Source organism: Rhinatrema bivittatum, chromosome 5 (genome assembly GCF_901001135.1).
Source record: "Rhinatrema bivittatum chromosome 5, aRhiBiv1.1, whole genome shotgun sequence".
NCBI lineage: Eukaryota > Metazoa > Chordata > Amphibia > Gymnophiona > Rhinatrematidae > Rhinatrema > Rhinatrema bivittatum.
The window spans coordinates 352,156,821-352,175,403 of record NC_042619.1 but is presented as its reverse complement, the minus strand read 5'-3'; the positions used below and the strand labels follow the sequence as shown (position 1 = coordinate 352,175,403).

The 18,583-nt window shown below is 42.9% G+C and overlaps 1 protein-coding gene across 1 annotated transcript in view; it reads right to left on the bottom strand.

The window, feature by feature from the left end:
• The window catches only part of RASA3 (RAS p21 protein activator 3), a 353,769-nt gene extending 335,475 nt beyond the window's left edge, over window positions 1–18,294 (bottom strand). Inside the window, exon 1 of the mRNA XM_029604621.1 lies at window positions 18,055–18,294. Within this exon, the coding sequence (XP_029460481.1) occupies window positions 18,055–18,109 (55 nt within the window). The 5' untranslated portion in view covers window positions 18,110–18,294. The remainder of the gene's footprint in view (window positions 1–18,054) is intronic.
• Window positions 18,295–18,583: the final 289 nt, after the last annotated feature.

The window sequence follows — 18,583 nt, the reverse complement described above, 5'->3', positions numbered from 1 at the left end:
CGCTGTATGCCTCTGAAATACAAGTTGGTTTTTTTTGTCGGCATCGTGCAAAGTAATCTGGGCCAAGCCACGGTATGTGTAGCTCACGACTGTTTTTTTCTAAAAGTCCTTAGTGCTATCCAAAATACAACTTAAATGCCCATTGCAATGCCACTATTTTGCTTCTGCAAATTTTAGTTCAGAGTATAAAATATGCAAGATACAATTTTAGTTTATAGGAAAAACCAGAGGGGTTTTTTTTTGTTTGTTTTTTTTTTTTAAATAAAAATCTGGAACAATTCTTGCCACTTTATTCTTAAAGAAGTGAACAAAAAAAAAAAAAATTACTGATAAAGTTCAAAAAATCACCGACATTTCTGGCAGAAAAATCAGTAACCATCTTAACAGCAAAAAAAAAATATAAAATGTTGACGTAATAATGGCTCACATGAATATTACATCTTTCCCTGTTTAAAACACAAAATTCCAGTTTCAATGGGGAATGCTAAACTCTCAGTCTCAAGTTTCATGAAGCCGATTCCCCCAGAAGGAAATATTTTTGGAAAGGAATTTCACATCCCAACATTATCAAATATATAATGATGTTGGAATGTGGAAAAAAAACAAAACTCTTTTCCAAAAAAAAAATATTCCCTTCCAGGGGAAAGGGCTTCATACAGACTTCCATAGTGGGAGTCTGTTGTATTCTGCACGTTCAACAGACATCTTTAGCTCTATCTGCAGATCTTTCGCTAAAAAAAACCACCAGGACTGTTTGAACCGGCACAGTCATATGACGACAACTGTTGTGTTCTTTGCACCACTGTATAAATCTTAAACAAAAGGTAACATTCCTTCCTATTTATGAAACAGTTTGTAGATTTTCAGTCAAAGGGATGGGGAGAGCTCCACAGGTGATCAAACGCTCTCTCTATTTTTTGGGCCCTGCAGTTCACTCCTGCTCCTTTGTTTGAGCTTGCAGCTTAATCTAAAATCAACCTTGGTTAGGCTCTGGTATCATACGTCTTCCCCTATTTTTATATCACACATATACACACCTTACCCCAGCCATTAAATTGATAGTCATCAGTCAAGAGTCACGTGCTGTGTGCACCCTCTCACACCCAGGTAAAGTCTGCCCATTAGGTGTGACCGATGGTTGGGATATCCTCCCCAAGGGCTATTAAATGCTGCCTGCGTAACCCCCTACAGAACCAAAGGCCTCACACCCTAGGGTATCAAAATCCAGGTCCTCCACGCAGCAGGATATAGCACTTGCCGGACAGCAACTGAACTAGCCCACTCTATTTTTTTTTTTTTAAATCGCATCTTTTCAACTTCCAAAGTTATTAACATTACATAACATGGATCTAGATGCAGAACTGGATCTCGACGGAGTATCCTCTGACACAGGAATATAATTTTAAAAAAAAATGTATAGACCACTAAATAGAGAGTCCAAAGCAGTGTACTGCCTCCCTCTCAGCCCTGCTCTAGGCACACAAACACACACACACACGGCACACCAAAATCTACCCCAATGTGTGAAACATTGATAAGGCAGACTAAGAGAGAATTTGAAATGAAGTGGGCTATAGAGACAAAAACTCATAATAAAAACTTTAAAAAATATATATATATCCAAACCGAGTTGTTCAATCGCAAGTGGATTGTGAGGAATTGCATGAGGAACCTGGATTGTGAGGAATTGCATGAGGAACCTGGATTGTGAGGAATTGCATGAGGAACCTGAGAGACTGAGCATCCGAATGGCAGACTAAATTTAAATGTGAATAAGTGCAAAGTGATGCACATAAGGAAAAAGTAAGCTGGTAGGCAGGAGACAGGCATAAGAGTCGCACGTTAAGGGTGCTAGCAAATTCATCATAGGCACCACATTCCCCTAAGATCAATCAAGGCAATGGTAATGTGTTTTATGAGAACTTTTAAGTGTAACAGTTTATTAGAATAGCTCTTGCTGGACTATTCTTCAAAATCTGAGTGTGTGGTTTTTGTTTTCCCTTTTCAAAGGAGTATTGTTTAAACAAAAAAAATTGGAAGAAGATGAACAAGAAAGAGCATTACTTACACTATAGGTCTGCCAACGACAAGTCATTTAAAGCATCAGTCCAATTCCAGCCCTGGGCCTTGCCAGTAGGACTCCAAATTATGTGGTAGTTTCCTGCTGAGACTTGATGACACCACACATATTGCAGCAGAACTCACTATTACAACATGGGGGGGGGGGGGGGGATCAAGGGGCTTCCAAGCCAGGGACTTCAACATTTTAGATTACACAACCCTTCTGGCTACGCACCAAGAACCCAACTTCTGAGCTCACGAAAACAAGCTCCACCTCTGCTTAGCTAGCTGGAGAGATTCTTCTGTTTTGGTCTACGTTATTCGCTTTGACTTCTCTTGGCCAGAATAAGATCTTTTTCTACACATAATTAAATTCTGCTATGGCACACTTTGTGACAAGACGATGTTCCTGGCTTCTGCCCCGGCTGCTGTCTTGGATCACTGTATTTCCTGTCCAATTCTTAGTGCCACCTGTTTCCCCCCTTCAGTACAACAAACACAGGGTGCTGCTGCTCTAAAAAGTATTGTACTTATAATAAAAAAAAAAATGTTAAAACCCTCTTCTCCTCCCTACTTTGGGTTTTATTTTGTTTGGGAGTTTGTTTTGTTTTTTGGTTTGTTTGTTTTTTTTTTAACTTATTTGGATGGATCCCATAATAAAAAAGATTCAGCTATGAAAAACACAAAATAAAAACTTGACAAAAATGACATGCCTTCTAAAGCCGTTACACAAAAGAAAATAGGGAAAAAAAAAACAAAAAACTTAGGTGGCCCGTGGTAAAATGGAGTTTCCCCAATTTCTACAAGGTGGTTGGAACATTCTCTATTGCTACCAACCAGAAAGCCGGTGTCTTGGGCTTTCACCAATTGTGCAATACCAGCCACAGAATAACCTACCCCGGAATTTGCCAAAAAAAAAAAATCTCAGTCATGGCTGGGAGTGCAGAGGAACCACATCTGTGCCAGAGCTCTGACCCAGCTCTACACATCCTCGTAAGGACAATGTCTTCTGAACTTCCCCTAGCACAGTGAGAAGTGTCTAGTTGGCATTTAGCTGTATGAAACCTTGTCCATGTTATATGTTTGTCATTTGCGAATTACATCTTTTTTTTTTTCTGTTAACTGATCTTGCTATTTGTTAATAAAAACTTTAGTTTGTTAGGTCTGTTTTGTGGCTAATTGAGAAATCCAGTAATTTTTTTTTTTTTGTATTTGGTGTGTAGGTGCATGTGACTCTTGGATTGTGTGGGGGTCTCTGTGTCTCTAGAACCCACCAGGGGATAGCTTGCAGAGACAAGTAGGAAATATAGGGGCACGTGCACATGTATAGTCATGCTTGGCAGCACCTTCCGAGTATCCACAGAGTTAACCCTGAACGAGTATCAAGGGGTAGCACTAAGGTGTTAAGTAACATGACTCCAGTGTATCTAAACACATAGCTCTTCTTTGTGTTTATCCTGTAACAGTGGAAATGACAGGCCTGGATTACACAACTATATACTGTAAATAAATGTATGTCAACAAAAAGCAGCAATAATGCCAACAGTGTTACTAGAAATGGACACTGGAGACTAGAGAGCAAAAAAAAAAAAAAAAAAGAGGTAATCGAATGAACATGAAAGTTAAAAAGCATCAAGATCTATCGGTCCATTTAGTAGGAGTCTTATTCACATTGTTTCCTTCCACAACCCTTGAGAATCTCTTCCGAGTTCAGCATCATGCACTCCTCTGTTCTTTAAAAAAAAGCAGTTCAACTATAGCCGGTGCAGTGATAAGACACACTACAGAAAAACAAATCAATAGTTACTTAACTGTTTGCGTACTACCTTGGGACTTTGTTTCCTGAGGCATTAATAGAAACTAAACATTTAAGCGACTACCTAAAGTCGCGCAGTATCAGTCCTGAAGAAAGCTCGATTCTCTGGGGCTGGGGATGCTGCCCAGATTCAATCCAGCCTCTCCTTCCTCTCTTCCCCCACCAGCCTCTCCTTCCTCTCTTCCCCCACCAGCCTCTCCCTCTTTTTTTTAGCAAGCCCGGCGACTCCTTGTTTCTGAAGCTTGGAGAAAGAGGATTGACCTGGCTCATGAGAACAGGCCACATTTCAGGCACACAGGATTTTTTCCACCCCCTGTTCGGGTATCTCTCCTTTTGCACTATTCTTATGCTAGTCTAAGGCAAAAGGTATCAAACTAGCCACAGCGGCAATTACAACCAGCTACTTTATGCAAGAAAAAAACTTTTAATCAACACCTCAAACTAACGTCTTTTCACCATGTCCTCTTTGCCCAGCGCGCAGATCCTACATAGCATAAAATGCTGCAAGCCTTAGTGCACGCTGGTCTTGCTCATTAATACTCACAACCCTTACAAAAAAAGATGTTTCACTCCAATCAAGAATTTTAGTGCACTTGAAAACACAAAGGCTAAGCGCATTCAGCATCTAGAAAGTCTGTTGAAATCGTTTTACATGTGTTATTGCACTTCGAAAATGTTCCGAGACTCCATCCACTCCAAAAAAAAACAAAAAAATAAGTAGTAGAGATTCTGTTCCTAAATTACAAGAGAGTTATAATCCTTTTTTCTTTTAATGCTTGTTCAACTGTCCTAGCTGAGGTTTTCACAGCGCACTGAAGTCATTAAATACTGTTACAGCTTCCTAACCATCACTTGGTGCCTCGAATATTCAGCCCACGGTGGGTCATAGGATTCGGACAAAAAGTCACAGAGGCCTGACTTTTCCCTCAGCCACTTTCTAAAAACACAGAACCACGCTAAGGCCCTGAGATTCATCGTCAAGGTCTTTTCCCCAGAGACACAGAATGGGAGAAAAGCCTTAGTGATTCAGGTAGTAAATTTGTGAGTTGTGTATGGAATACTCCAAAAAAAAAAAAAAAAAAAAAATCACAATTATGCTACATTTTAGGGAGATTTAGCAATTTATAGCTAGGGGCAGGAAGACACAACGGAAAGTGAATATGCATACAGGTGCCTTCTCCCTCCCAACCCCAATTATTTTGTCAGGCTCTTGCACAAAGGAAGGAGGACCACTCCCCATTTTGAGGGGCCTTTTGAATTAATAAGGGATCCTGCACTTTTCTTTACACTACTTTTAAACTTGATTGGGGGGTGAGGGGGCAGTATAATTTTTTAAGACAGTCCTCAGTCACTGAGGAATTAAACAGTGTAAAAATAAAGCTTACCTACCTGGCCCTTTTAGAACCCTTAACCAGAAAACAAAAAAAAATCAGTGCAACGTTTGCAAGCAACCCAGAACTCCATCACTGGGGCATATACTCTGAGTGGTCAGGTGTCCAGGCAATCAATAATCGTACGAAACGCAAGAAGAAGAGGTGAAAAGACCCGAAAGGTTAGGTTAACCGACAAATGCTAAAATACGAACGATTAGTAAATCCAAAAGGAATCGTGATTTTTCAAAGAAATGCAGGGGCACCGCAAACATGCAACACATATGTACTGCAGTCTTTCAAAGCAGCATACATGCAGTTCTGTAAAAGGAATTATTTCCCTTATGTAACCAAGTATTTTACCTACAGATAGGTAAGGGGGAGGGTTGGAAAAAAATAAAATAAAAAGAAGTTAGTATGCAGGATCCCCTGACATCTTAAGGCGAGGTCTATGTATTTTTTCTAATCTGATGCAGGTATTGTTCCCCTAACGCAGCTATAATTGCAACGTTCATTTACGAAAAGAGCCAAAAATGCCTTGCTGCAATCCCTGCTTATGTGCGATATTTCGGGGGGGGGGGGGGGGGGGCGGACACCGGGAGGCGGCAACAATAGTGGTGTCAGCCTGCAGAAGGTAAGTACACTATCCTGGAGAACACAGCCGGCAGCACTGGCCTGCTCACTGGGACAGAGGAGGGAGCAATGAGGGGAGGGTAACCCGAGCATAAGAAACCCAGACAGCCAGTTTGGGGAGGGCCGATTTCAGAGAGGAAAAGCACAGGGATAAAGGTGGGGGAGAAGATGCAGAGAGAGTGAGCCCAAGTGCACGAAAAAGACAGAGTTCTTGGCAGGGCTTGGGGGTGAATCTCGTGCAGGCAGAGAAACCGAGCTGGAGGAAATGAGAAAGGGAGCAACCCTTATGAGGAAAAATTCTACACAGAAGAAAAAAAATAATAATTCTAAGCAGCTTCTTTCACTTCACCTTTTAACCAAGCCATCAGGCATTTGGGCCTTCTACCTTTAAATGCATGGAATACATCTGGTCTGTGCTTCTAAGATGGTATTTTTGAACAATGTCCACGCCTGTTGTACACTCAAACTTTGTAGAATAAAACAAAACAAAAACCTGAAAGGTACAGCTGCCTTCTCCATTTTATCAAAGTCTCCCTTTTGAAAGTTGAGTGCTAGAGCTACAGATGTACTTATTGTCCCCCCTTACAGACATTAATTCAAAGTAGATCATGTTATCACTATTGCCAAGTGGCTCCACCCCCATTACCTCTCTCACCTACGGGCTGATACAGTAAAAATCGCGGGAGAGCACCCGCTCTCCTGTGCGCGCGATTCAGTATTTTAATTTATTTAAATTAGGCCCGGCGGTAAAAAGAGGCGCTAGGGACACTAGCGCGTCCCTAGCGCCTCTTTTTTGACGGAAGTGGCGGCTGTCAGCAGGTTTGACAGCCGATGCTCAATTTTGCCGGCGTCTGTTCTCGAGCCCGCTGACAGCCACGGGCTCGGAAACCGGCAAAATTGAGCGTCCGTCTTCTGACCCGCCAGCCGCGGGCCCATTTTAAATTTTTTTTATTTTTTACTTTTTTAAACTTTCGGGACCTCCGACTTAATATCGCCATGACATTAAGTCGGAGGGTGCACAGAAAAGCAGTTTTTACTGCTTTTCTGTGCACTTTCCCGGTGCCCGGAGAAATTAGTGCCTACCTAAAAGCAAAATGTGCGGCTTGGCTGCACATTTTGCTTTCTGAATCGCATGGGAATACCTAATAGGGCCATCAACATGCATTTGCATGTTGCGGGCGCTATTAGGTTCGGGGGGGTTGGACGCATTTTGGACTCGCTATTACCCCTTACTGAATAAGGGGTAAAGCTAGCGTGTCCAAAACACGCGTCCAAATGCTGGCTAACAGTGTGCTCCGTCGGAGCGCACTGTACTGTATTGGCCTTCTAGTGATTAGAGCAACTGGCCAAGAAAACCCAGGAGTTCACACCTCACTTCTCCCACTAACACCCCCTCTCCTTCCCTGCCTCCATCACCACTGCAGCGTTGGTCGTTCCGGGCTGCATGTCCAACTCTATCCACGTACACTTAGCCATGTCCATCCAGTCTGTATTAAAGTAAAAAAAAACCAAAACTTGATTCTAAGCAAAGTCATCCATGTTCGTCCAACCCGAGGTTCTCCTGGGAAAAAAAAAAAAAAAAGAGCCCAGCAATCCAGAACCACTATCTGCGATATCTTGCAGAAAGAAATGGATGAGTGATTTGGGGAAAAAAAAAAAAAAAAAAAAGTTCAACGCCGCTATCATTAAACTTACTTAGGACCCTGGCTAGATTTGAACCAAGGTGAAAGAGGTGGAGCTTGCATCACTTATAATAGGCTAAAAAGATAAAGTGCATCTTTAAAAAAAAAAATGTATTATGTCACATCGTCAAACCTGGTTACAACAAACCAGCAAAATGGCTCATTTAAATGCCCCTTGCAAACAGTTTTGCACGGTTTCACTATTACTGCACGGGATATCTACCAAACAGGCTCGCGTGGTTCCTTCCAAGGACTGGTGCGTGTGTGTCACCGAAACGGCGCTGAGCGATGAGGCATCAACAATGGGGGAAAAAAAACAAACACTTTGCAGAAAAGATACCACATAGCAAAGCCGAAACTCTTCAGAGAGAGAGAGAGAGAGAGAGAGAGAGAGCTGCTTATATAACATGGTACAGACCATGCTGCCAGGCAGAGGGACACTTTCCCCCCGTTCTTCCAGCCAGTCTTACCTCAAGTCTCGTGTTTCCCTTGGGCTGAAAATCACTGACTCAGGGAAAAAAAAAAATCAGACAAGCAAACACTTCCTCAAAATAAATTTTATAGGAAGTGTTTGCATAGCCTCTACAGGACGTTCTGCCTTATTTATGTAGGAAAGATTTCGATTAACATAACATAACATAAGTGAGTAAGCTGCTGCGACCGTGACAAAGTAATTTCAGTATATCCGAGAAGGTCCGACGGCAACTACAGCACTAGCTAGCCGCTTAGATAATGCAAGCACTATGATCACTCCTTTTCAGCTCCGTAAAGCTCTTTATAACTTAAACTAGCCATTGGTAATCCAAAAATCAAAACCCTGCTGGGCTGATCCTCATCAGAACCCATGCAGGCATCACAATCGTACATGTAAAGCATGAGCCTAGCATTAAGAACTGAGCTTTGGCGATAGAGAAGGATTTTGGGGTGGGAGTGGGCCTGTTAAAACAGGAGCAGTAGTCATAATAATAATAAAAAATACAAAAAAAAAAGCCACATCTTTTAGTCAAAGGATGTATTTAAAGGTTTAGAAATACAATCTCAAAAACGTGCAACAAGAAAACCTAGAAATAACACAAATAAGAGTCAAGGAACAAGCTGATACTTTTACTTTCTTACCCCATTTAATTAAGAAATGGTCCATGTGAACCATGATGCTTAGGCAGATCACTTTATTCTATAATTATATAGCCAGGAACCTTATTACACTGATACTAATTTTCAGACTCCACAGATTTCCTCTCTCACTCTACCATATTTCGTCTCTACAGAATGCTAACTCGGGTTTTTAAACATTTTCAGACTTAAAAAACTAAATTCTTGCACACTTGCAAATTTTTGCTCACAAATAAAAGAAAGTTAATTTTAACTCTGGATATTCCTCAGGCTGAAGGCAAGTAGACTATGGTTGGGAGGGGGTCTCCTCAACAGGTTTGTTTCCTTCATTTCACCCCCGTAGAACATTTGCCATACTGGGCCAGACCGAGGGTCCATCAAGCCCAGCATCCTGCTTCCAACAGAGGCCAATCCAGGCCATAAGAACCTGGCAAGTACCCAAAAACAGAAAATAACGCACAATAAGTAGTGGTTATTCCCCAAGTCTACTTGGTTCGGAAATTTAGGGACATCTCTTCCAGGAATTTGTCCAAACCTTTTTTTTTTTTTTTAAACCCAGCTAAGCCAAATGTTTCTGGCAATGAATTCCAGAGCTTCAATTGTGTGTACGAGTGGGAAAAAAAATTTCTCCCAATTTATTTATTTATTTTTAACATGCTACCTAATACCTTCAGAGAGTCCCCTAGTCTTTGGGTATTTACTCTTTTTAAAAAGAAAAAAAAAAAGAAAATTACATTTATGCATCCTATATCCCTCTCATGATTTTAAACACCTCTATCATATCCCCCCCCTCAGTCGTCTCTTCTCCAAGCTGAAAAGTCCTAACCTCTTTAGTCTTTCCTCATATGCAACTATATCTTTTTTTGAGATATGGTGACCAGAATGAGGTTAATTTGTTTCATTCGGGGGAGGAGGTTTGAACCAAATTGCCCCCCCACCCGAATGAAACAAACCTTGGTTTGTTTCATTTCAAACTAATGCAACTGGGTCTCAACCCGGACCCAGGCATCTGGGCCCTCAGCCTCCAGCGCAGCCAAAGTAGCCGCCAGCATTTGGCACTGAAGAGCCAAAGAAAGACGAGGATCCAGAGGGGAGCTTCCCAGGCCTGGGCTCAGAGGCTTTGGCCTGTCCCCGGGCAGAAGCCCAGGCGTCGGGAACCGGCCTCCTGGCCAAGACCCCAAGCACTTCCTGCTACACCGAGATGATGATGGTCTTGGATCAGGTGACCTTGGCTCCTCCAAGGCAGGACAGGAACTGCCAGGATAGAGTTGCAATTTAGCTGCTATGTCCCCGAAGGTCTCCTCCATCTACCTCCCTCTCTCTGCCTCAGTTCCTCCAAGTCTGCCACTCGAGCTACCGGAGATCAGACTCGTTCTCTGAGAGCCAGGAGCTCTGTGAACCAGCTCCACACACACAGCCTCTCAGCAAACGTAAGCGGGATGTTTTAGTTTGGGGTTTTTTCTTTTAAATCTGCACAAATATCTTCCAACCTGATTTCACTTTGTCATTATGGGGTATTGTCTGAGGGTGGAAAAATGTATATTGTCCATTTTAGAATAAGGCTGTAACATAAAATGAGGAAAAAGTGAAGGGATCTGAATACTTTCTCAATGTACTTTAAAAGCAAATTAGTATTGGCAAACCCCTTTGATGATAAAGCCTTCAACTAGTTTGCCAGCATGACCCTTTGCTATAGTTCCTGTGTAACAACTGGATACCTTTTATCTTTACCTGCTTTGTCCTACATGCTTTTTTTATTATTATTATTAAGGTTCCACCCCTAAGTCCTGCTGGCCTCCGAAACCAAGGGCTCAACCTGCGGTGGAAGAAAAAGACTGGTAAAGGTGAAGCCTAGCTGGAGCATGCCTGCCTGTGGTAGCACGGGCCTGGCCGATTCACCTGCCGGACTGCCCCCATCTCGCCACAGCGATAACTAGGACCAGCCTGCTCCTCCTATGGAGGTTACCCCCTAACTGGCACCTCATGACCCGACATTCTGCACCCCAAATGCATGATGCTACACTTCTTGGTAGTGAACCCTATCGACCAAGCCTTTGAGTACCCCGATTATTGATTTTTTTTCTCATTTCCCTCTACTCTTCAGGTGTATCCAACTCTTTTGCAGATCTTACAGTCATCCACAAGAAAGGCTAAAAACTTTTCTTCTAACCCTTCCACAGTAATCACTCACAAATACATTGAGCAGAACCAACCCCAGACGTGATCCTTGAGGCACTCCACAGTTCTCCACAAAGTAGGTTACGTTTGCCACTATGACTTTCCTGCGATAAAAATCATATTGCCTCGGATCCTACAACCCACATTGCATCGCAGATGCTAAAAGCTTTCCTTCAGCAGACTCAAATATTCCTACCAGCAAGGTGGGGGGGGGGATAACTGGCCTGTAATTTCCAGCGTCCTCTCTGCTCCCACTACTATCTCCAAGGCTCTATTGACCGGGTCATGCAGCAAACCCACCAGCACCTACGTGAGTTCCCTTAATATCCTGAGATGGATCATCTTTGTGAAGCATATTATTCAGGGCATACCTTCGAAATGATGAGTATTACTAGCTCATAGCGAGCATTCCTTCATGCTGTAGATAGTATCTTAAATACAAATTATATATTCACTTGCTTATGGAAAAAGAAAATGATATTGGCTGAAGATATGGATTATTGAAAAATGTCCACTGGATACAACTGTCTATGAATTAGACGTGGCTGTCCAAATTTACAGATTTATCTTCCAGTCTAGCGATTAGAAGAAGGTTCTCTTTTTTTTTTTTTTTTTTTGTAACTCTCATATCGTACACTTCAGTGGAGCAGTCTTTAAGATTTGCTTCCCCTACTACTCATGCAATACAAGAAGTTTAAGCATCCTGAAGTCTACGCAAACATTAAAAGCTGCCACATCACAGCAGAGTAAAAAAAAAAAACACACCCATCTCCGCAGAAAAGTACTAACAGAAACAGGATCTAACCCAGCAGAGACAGTGAGGAGGGCACACACTAAATCACAATGTTAAAACCTCTCATTTCACAATACCTAAAATAGTACAGGCATACGCAGACAAGGCAGGGAGAAAAAGAGTAGCATAACTAAACACACACGTTTAGATCATCAGGAGAAATTCAACCCGATTTTTGAGCACGGTTGCCCACGTAAATCTACTTTTTACATGATACGAAACACAGATTTGATCCCCAAGCTGAGGAAGTGTTCTCTTTAGGAGCAGTGTTGCAAGAGAGACCAAAACAGTTCTGTTTTATTTTGCTAAGCACTCTATATCCATAGTTATTAAGCGGGTAAAAAAACCATATCAGCTAGTAACCCCCTGTGCAATAATAAACAGAAAACATGATCTACAATTTTATCAAAAGATAAACAGTTTTAAAAATGTTTCATAGGCAATTTGCACTGCTCATAATATCTGGAATAGACAATAGTTTTTCTCCTCGTTTCATTCCAAGTACAACAGAAGTATATGCCTTTGCTTATTTATTTTGGCTACAACAAATCTTAAACAGTAAGAAATAATAGCGCTGTACGAGAATGAATCAGATCAAATAACCCTATGTCAACTAAGAATAAGTACCTATCTTAGCAAAGCTTAAAAAGGATATCCAAGTTTTTTTAATACACACATTTCAAACAGAAAGCCTGCTAACACATCAACATAGCATTTTGAAAAAAAGTTCAAATACCCGCAAAGGCCTTATAATTCAAACCACACACAACTTGTTTTCCCTACTTCATTACTACAAAGGACCAGCAACACACTTAACATGATCTTACGGGCGTCATTGGGTTCCAGCTGTTCTAAAACCCCATAATCCCTGGCTCGTGACCTCACAAGCTAGCACCGTTCACATTCCTCTTCCACAAGCAGCAGAGCCAGGGACCTCCACTGAAGCCGAGAAGCCTGGTGGTTACAAAACCAGGCAAATCCAGGGTCCATAATCCCCACTCCTGCTCCCCGTGACCTCGGGCAAGTCACTTTGCGCTCCACTGCCTGGGGTACAAACCCGGAAGGCCGATGCAAAAAAGCTGCGTTCTCTGGCCAACGCGCGGCTTTAGCCCCGCGTCCGTCCGCTCGTTTTTGTGAGCTTAAGCTTTACTGCCGATGCAGCGATGGGTTTTAGGCTCGCAAAATCAGCATTTTAAAAATGAAAGTTTAAAAAAAAAAAAAAAAACCCAAAAAAACCCAAAACCACTCTCGCATGGAAATCCCATGCAAATGGTGGGCATTAAGCATTACTCTCCAACGCAATGAGGCGTGTGTTGGCCTGGCTGGGATTTTATCATGGCTGGAAACTAAAACTCCAGAGTCAGAGATAAAAGTTTCCAGGTCCACTGCACTGCTACTTAAAACCCATAAAAGAGGAGGAAAAAAAAAAAAAAGAGAAAAAACGTCAAACATACTTCACGGATAAATATTTATCCAGGTAAGTAAACTTCCCTAGATAGCCAGATAATCGGTATTTATCTAACTAAGTGGCACAATCTGCCTGTCAGGGACACCTCCATCCCCCCTAGCCCGCCCCCCCACATTTTTTTTTTAATTAACTCCCAATCCATTTAGCATATTATTAGCTTGCTGCATCGGATGTAAAAGTTTTAAATTTGATTATTAAGACCGCACACTGAAATCCTGCGCACCGTGTTTTAACATCCAGATTGTTGCCATCAGCCTGTTAGATTGCGGGCCCTCTGGGGAGAGGGAAATACCTACAGTACCTAAATGTAATCCACTCTGAAGTGCCAGAATGCACAATATAAATAAAAAAATAAATAAAATTAGAACTAAGAGACCAGATCCCACTGCCCTACTTCCCATTACCCAAGAAATAAAGCAAAAGGCAACACAAAAAAAAAAAAGGAAGAAGAGGAATAATAATGGGAGATTTCAATTACCCCAATATTGATTGGGTAAATGTAACCTCAGGACTTGCTAGAGACATAAAGTTCCTGGACGTAATAAATGACTGCTTCATAGAGCAATTGGTTCAGGAATCAACAAGAGAGGGAGCTATTTTAGATTTAATTCTTAGTGGAACGCAGGATTTGGTGAGAGAGGTAACGGTGGTGGGGCCACTTGGCAACAGTGATCATAACATGATCAAATTTAAACTAATAACTGGAAGGGGGACAATAAGTAAATCTGCAGCTCTAGCACTAAACTTTCAAAAGGGAAACTTTGATAAAATGAGGAAAATAGCAAAAATCTGAAAGATGCAGCTGCAAAGGTTAAAAAAGTGCTCGACAGGCTTTAAAAATACAATCCTAGAGGCACAGTCCATATGTATTCCACACATTAAGAAAGGTGGAAGGAAGGCAAAACGATTACCATCATGGTTAAAAGGAGAGGTGAAAGAGGCTATTTTCACCAAAAAAACATCCTTCAAAAATTGGAAGAAGGATCCATCTGAAGAAAATAGGAAAAAGCATAAACATTGTCAAGTTAAGTGTAAAACATTGATAAGACAGGCAAAGAGAGAACTTGAAATGAAATTGGCCGTTGAGGCAAAAATTCATAACAAAAACTTTTTAAAATATATCTGAAGCAAGAAACCTGTGAGGGAATTAATTGGACAGTTACATGACAGAGGGGTTTAAAGGGGCACTTAGGGAAGTTAGACCATTGCGGAAAGACTAAATTAATTCGTTGCTTCTGTGTTTACTAATGAGGATGGTTGAGGAGATACCAGTTCTCGAGATGGTTTTTCAAGGGTGATGAGTCAGATGAACTGAACCAAATCACTGTGAACCTGGAAGATGTAGTAGGCCAGATTGACAAACTAAAGACTAGCAAATCACCTGGACTGGATGGTATGCATCCCAGGGTTCTGAAATTTCTGATCTATTAGTTAAAATTTGTAACCTATCATTAAAATCATCCATTGCACCTGAAGACTGGAGGGTGGCCAATGTAACCCCAATATTTAAAAAAGGCTCCAGGGGCGATCCGGGTAACTATAGACCAGTGAGCCTGACTTCAGTGCCGGAAAAAACAGTGGAAACCATTCTAAAGATCAAAATCGTAGAGCATATAGAAAGACATGATTTAATGGGACACAGTCAACACGGATTTACCCAAGGGAAGTCTTGCCTCACAAATTTTTTTAAGGGGTTAATAAACATGTGGATAAAGGTGAACCGGTAGATGTAGTGTATTTGGATTTTCAGAAGGCATTTGACAAAGTCCCTCATGAAAGGCTTCTAAGAAAACTAAAAAGTCATGGGATAGGAGGCGATGTCCTTTCATGGATTACAACAATGTTAAAAGACAGGAAACAGAGAGTAGGATTAAATGGTCAAATTTCTCAGTGGAAAAGGGTAAACAGTGGAGTGCCTCAGGGATCTGTACTTGGACCGGTGCTTTTCAATATATATATAAATGATCTGGAAAGGAATACGACGAGTGAGGTTATCAAATTTGCAGATGCTACAGAATTATTCAGAGTAGTTAAATTACAAGCAGATTGTGATAAATTGTAGGAGGACCTTGTGAGACTGGAAAATTGGGCATCGAAATGGCAGATGAAATTTAATATGGATGTGGTTAGTGCAGTTAGTGTAGGTAGGTTTAAAAAAGATTTGGATAAGTTCTTGGAGGAGTAGTCCATTAATCACATTGACTTAAGGCATGGCCTCTGCTACTACTGGCATCAGTAGCATGGGATCTTCTTATTGTTTGGGTAATTGCCAGGTTCTTGTGGCCTGGTTTGGCCTCTGTTGGAAACAGGATGCTGGGCTTCATGGACCCTTGGTCTGACCCAGCATGGCAATTTCTTTTGTTCTTAAAAAGAAAACTAAGGCATTCCTGCCATGTGCCCTGAAATGACAGTGGTTCTTTAAATTTCATTATATGGTGTAGAAAAATATATGCACATAGTAACAGACACAAAAAGGGGTTGAACTAGCAAAAAGAGAATGGCAGGAATCTGTTTTAAACATGTTCTAATTATAGCATATGAAATCTTAAACCACTAAAAGCAGAAGTCTTAATCGCAATGAAGCAAGCTACACCATACTTAAAGGTTCCTTCCCAAGCTGATCCACAGTAGTAGCTCTAGTAATTGGTGCCACATCTAATACAGTTTAAACATATAGAGTGGGGTAATTAACTTCAATCCTGGGAGTGTCACAAATAGATCTGATTTTCAGGACATCCACATGCACGGCCTCCACTGTTTACAAATACATCTCAGGCATATTCATTTGTGGATATCCTGAAGACAGGACCTTTTTGTGGCACATCCGGACCAGTGTTGCCTACCCCTGAAAACAGAGAAACAGAGGAACACAACAGCAGGTTAAGACCATGCAGTCCACACATGTCTCCTGCAATTACTGATTTCAAAAGTGCACATGGCAATAAACGATACTCTGTCACAAGAAGAGCCACTCATATAATGCTAAATAGCTGCATTCAAATTCCCATGAAATTCTATACAAGCACGGTACATAACTCATAAATTATTTCAAAATACACAGATATACTCAAAGTGATTGTTTCTCCACAAAAAAAAAAAAAAAAACCTTTTGCAGCATATAGTAAATTCAAGTGGCAGATCAAATCTGATATTATGTGTAAGACATAAAAGGAATATATCATAAATATCCCTACTCCCACAAACTCTGGCCCAATCATGTCCTTAACTATTCCTTCAGAGGAAGACAGCGCTGAAGTTCAGCAACCATCACAAACACCTGCAAGTGAATGTGAGCTGTTCCTATAACTCTTTGACAGTAGTTTGCAGATTCCTGCCATTCTCTTTTTTTCCTAGCAAAAAGCAATATTCATCCTCTAAATAATATACATTTAACATTTCAGATGGTACATTTAAATGCTTCTATCTGCTGCTCTACAATCTCCAGTGTGTCCAATTGGGATAGAAATTACTTCAGTACTGGACCAGACTGGACCCTATGAGCAAGGACATCACTGACATGACAGCACAAAGCAGTCAGACACATTCATTGTGATGACATTTTCTTAACAGAGCTGCTCCTGGGGCATCCCAGAGGAGCCACATACAATTCAGCTAAAGAACTTCAGTTTAAAATTTAACACTTTTAGATCTTACAGGATGGAAATGACCACATCAACGTGAAACATACAGTGGCTAGTATGTGTGTTTCTCTTTTCAAATTCAATACACTGGAATTGCGTATCCCCACACTCAAGCAACTCCACTGGCTACCCGTCCCTTTCAGATCTCATGCTCATCCACAAAGCAATCCATAAGGATAAAGCTAGATGGGTACAGGGTCCTCTGTACCCCCTGCAACCCTGCCAGGAATCTCCGCTCAACCAACGCAGGTTTACTCACTACTCCCTCCATTAAGGAAGTGCATCGAGTCTCCACGAGAGAAGGCGCTGCATCCATAGCAGGCCCTGGCCTCTGGAACAACCTCCCGCAGAACTGACCCCCCTCCACGCCAGCCTTCCCAAAGAACCTCACAACCTGGCTCTTCCGGAAAGCATTCCCTCCAGATAGCCAACTTCTGCTGCCCCCTCCCCTGGCACTGCCAGTTCCCCTCTCTGCCACTGTGCATAATAAGTTAAATCAGAGCATATCACTGTTGGAAAAGTTGTTATGTAGAGCAAGTTATATGTACTCGGTTAATCTGTTACACTGTTTCATGTCGTCATTATAAGGCTTGCCTTAGACATCCCGTTGTATGGAAACCGGTGCGATATGTCAAATGGAATATCGGTATAGAAAAATAAATAAATAGATAGACGTCTTTGAAGCTTTCATACAAATAAACACAAAAAGGTTGCGTGCCCTGTCCCAGACAGAGGAGAAAGTATCAGCCAAAACCTGCAAGATATCAAAGGCTAAATACATGCAACTATTTCTTGTTTTGTTTTTGGCTGCCTGTTTGACAGTCAGAAGGGAAACATCCTAGGAGGACTGCTTCATTACAGCACAGTCTGGCAGGCAACCCAGTGCTGGTACCAGGCACCACATTACCCTAAATCCGAAGACCCAAAGACGAGTGCCTCTGTTTCCTCCCTACCTGTCCGAATATCAGAAGCAGCAGCACTTGCTCCAACTTCTGCAAGCAGCAGTGGGAACGGAGCACCCAGACGGGCAAAGGGCCGCGAAACGGGGGCTCGTCCGCTAGATGCAGGGAGAGAGGGGGGCATGCAAAGCGCTCGAAGAGCAGAAGCCAGAGAGAGGGGGCTCGGCAGAGTCCAGCTCCGCTCCTCCGGACCGGACCGAACCTCCCGCGCGGGAGCTGTCATTCAGCAGCCCCGGCGGGAACGCAGCGGCGCGGGCGCGCGCGAGCCAACTTTGCTTTCCTTTTTGCGTCCCCCCCGCACTTTCGGCGCGTGCTGTCCCGCTCCCGGCTTCGCCCTTACCTATTTTAATCCGGACGCTCTGGAACACCCGCAGCCCCTCGTCCTCCACCGCCATAGCTGCTGCTTCGCCGCGTCCCCCCCCCCCCGGGTCCCGGCGTCTGCTAGGTCCCAGGGCGCTAGCGGCGAAGCTCCGTGCCCAGCGCAAGAGGGGAAGTGCCGCGAGGCGCACACTGCGCGCGCCCACCGCCCGGCCTGCCCGCCCGCTCGCTCGCGCCTCTCTCCTCCTGCTGGCCCGCCAGGGGGGCTGGGGCGAGGCCGGCCGCGCCGGGAGCCCCGCCCCCCTCCGTCCCGCTCATTGGCTGGCCGCCGTCGGCGCCCGCGCGCTGGGAGGGAGGGGTTTGTTGAACCCGGCTTTCCTATTGGTGCGCGCGAAGGGGAGGGGGTGGGGAAACGAAAGAAACAACAACAAAAAAAAAAAAAAAAAAGGGAGGTGTCGAACGCTCAACTTTGTGTTATCCGCCTGTCAGCGGCGGCGCGAGCGGGGGAGCTCTTCCTGCAGCCTCGCGGCGCTCCCGGCTTGGGTCCCTGC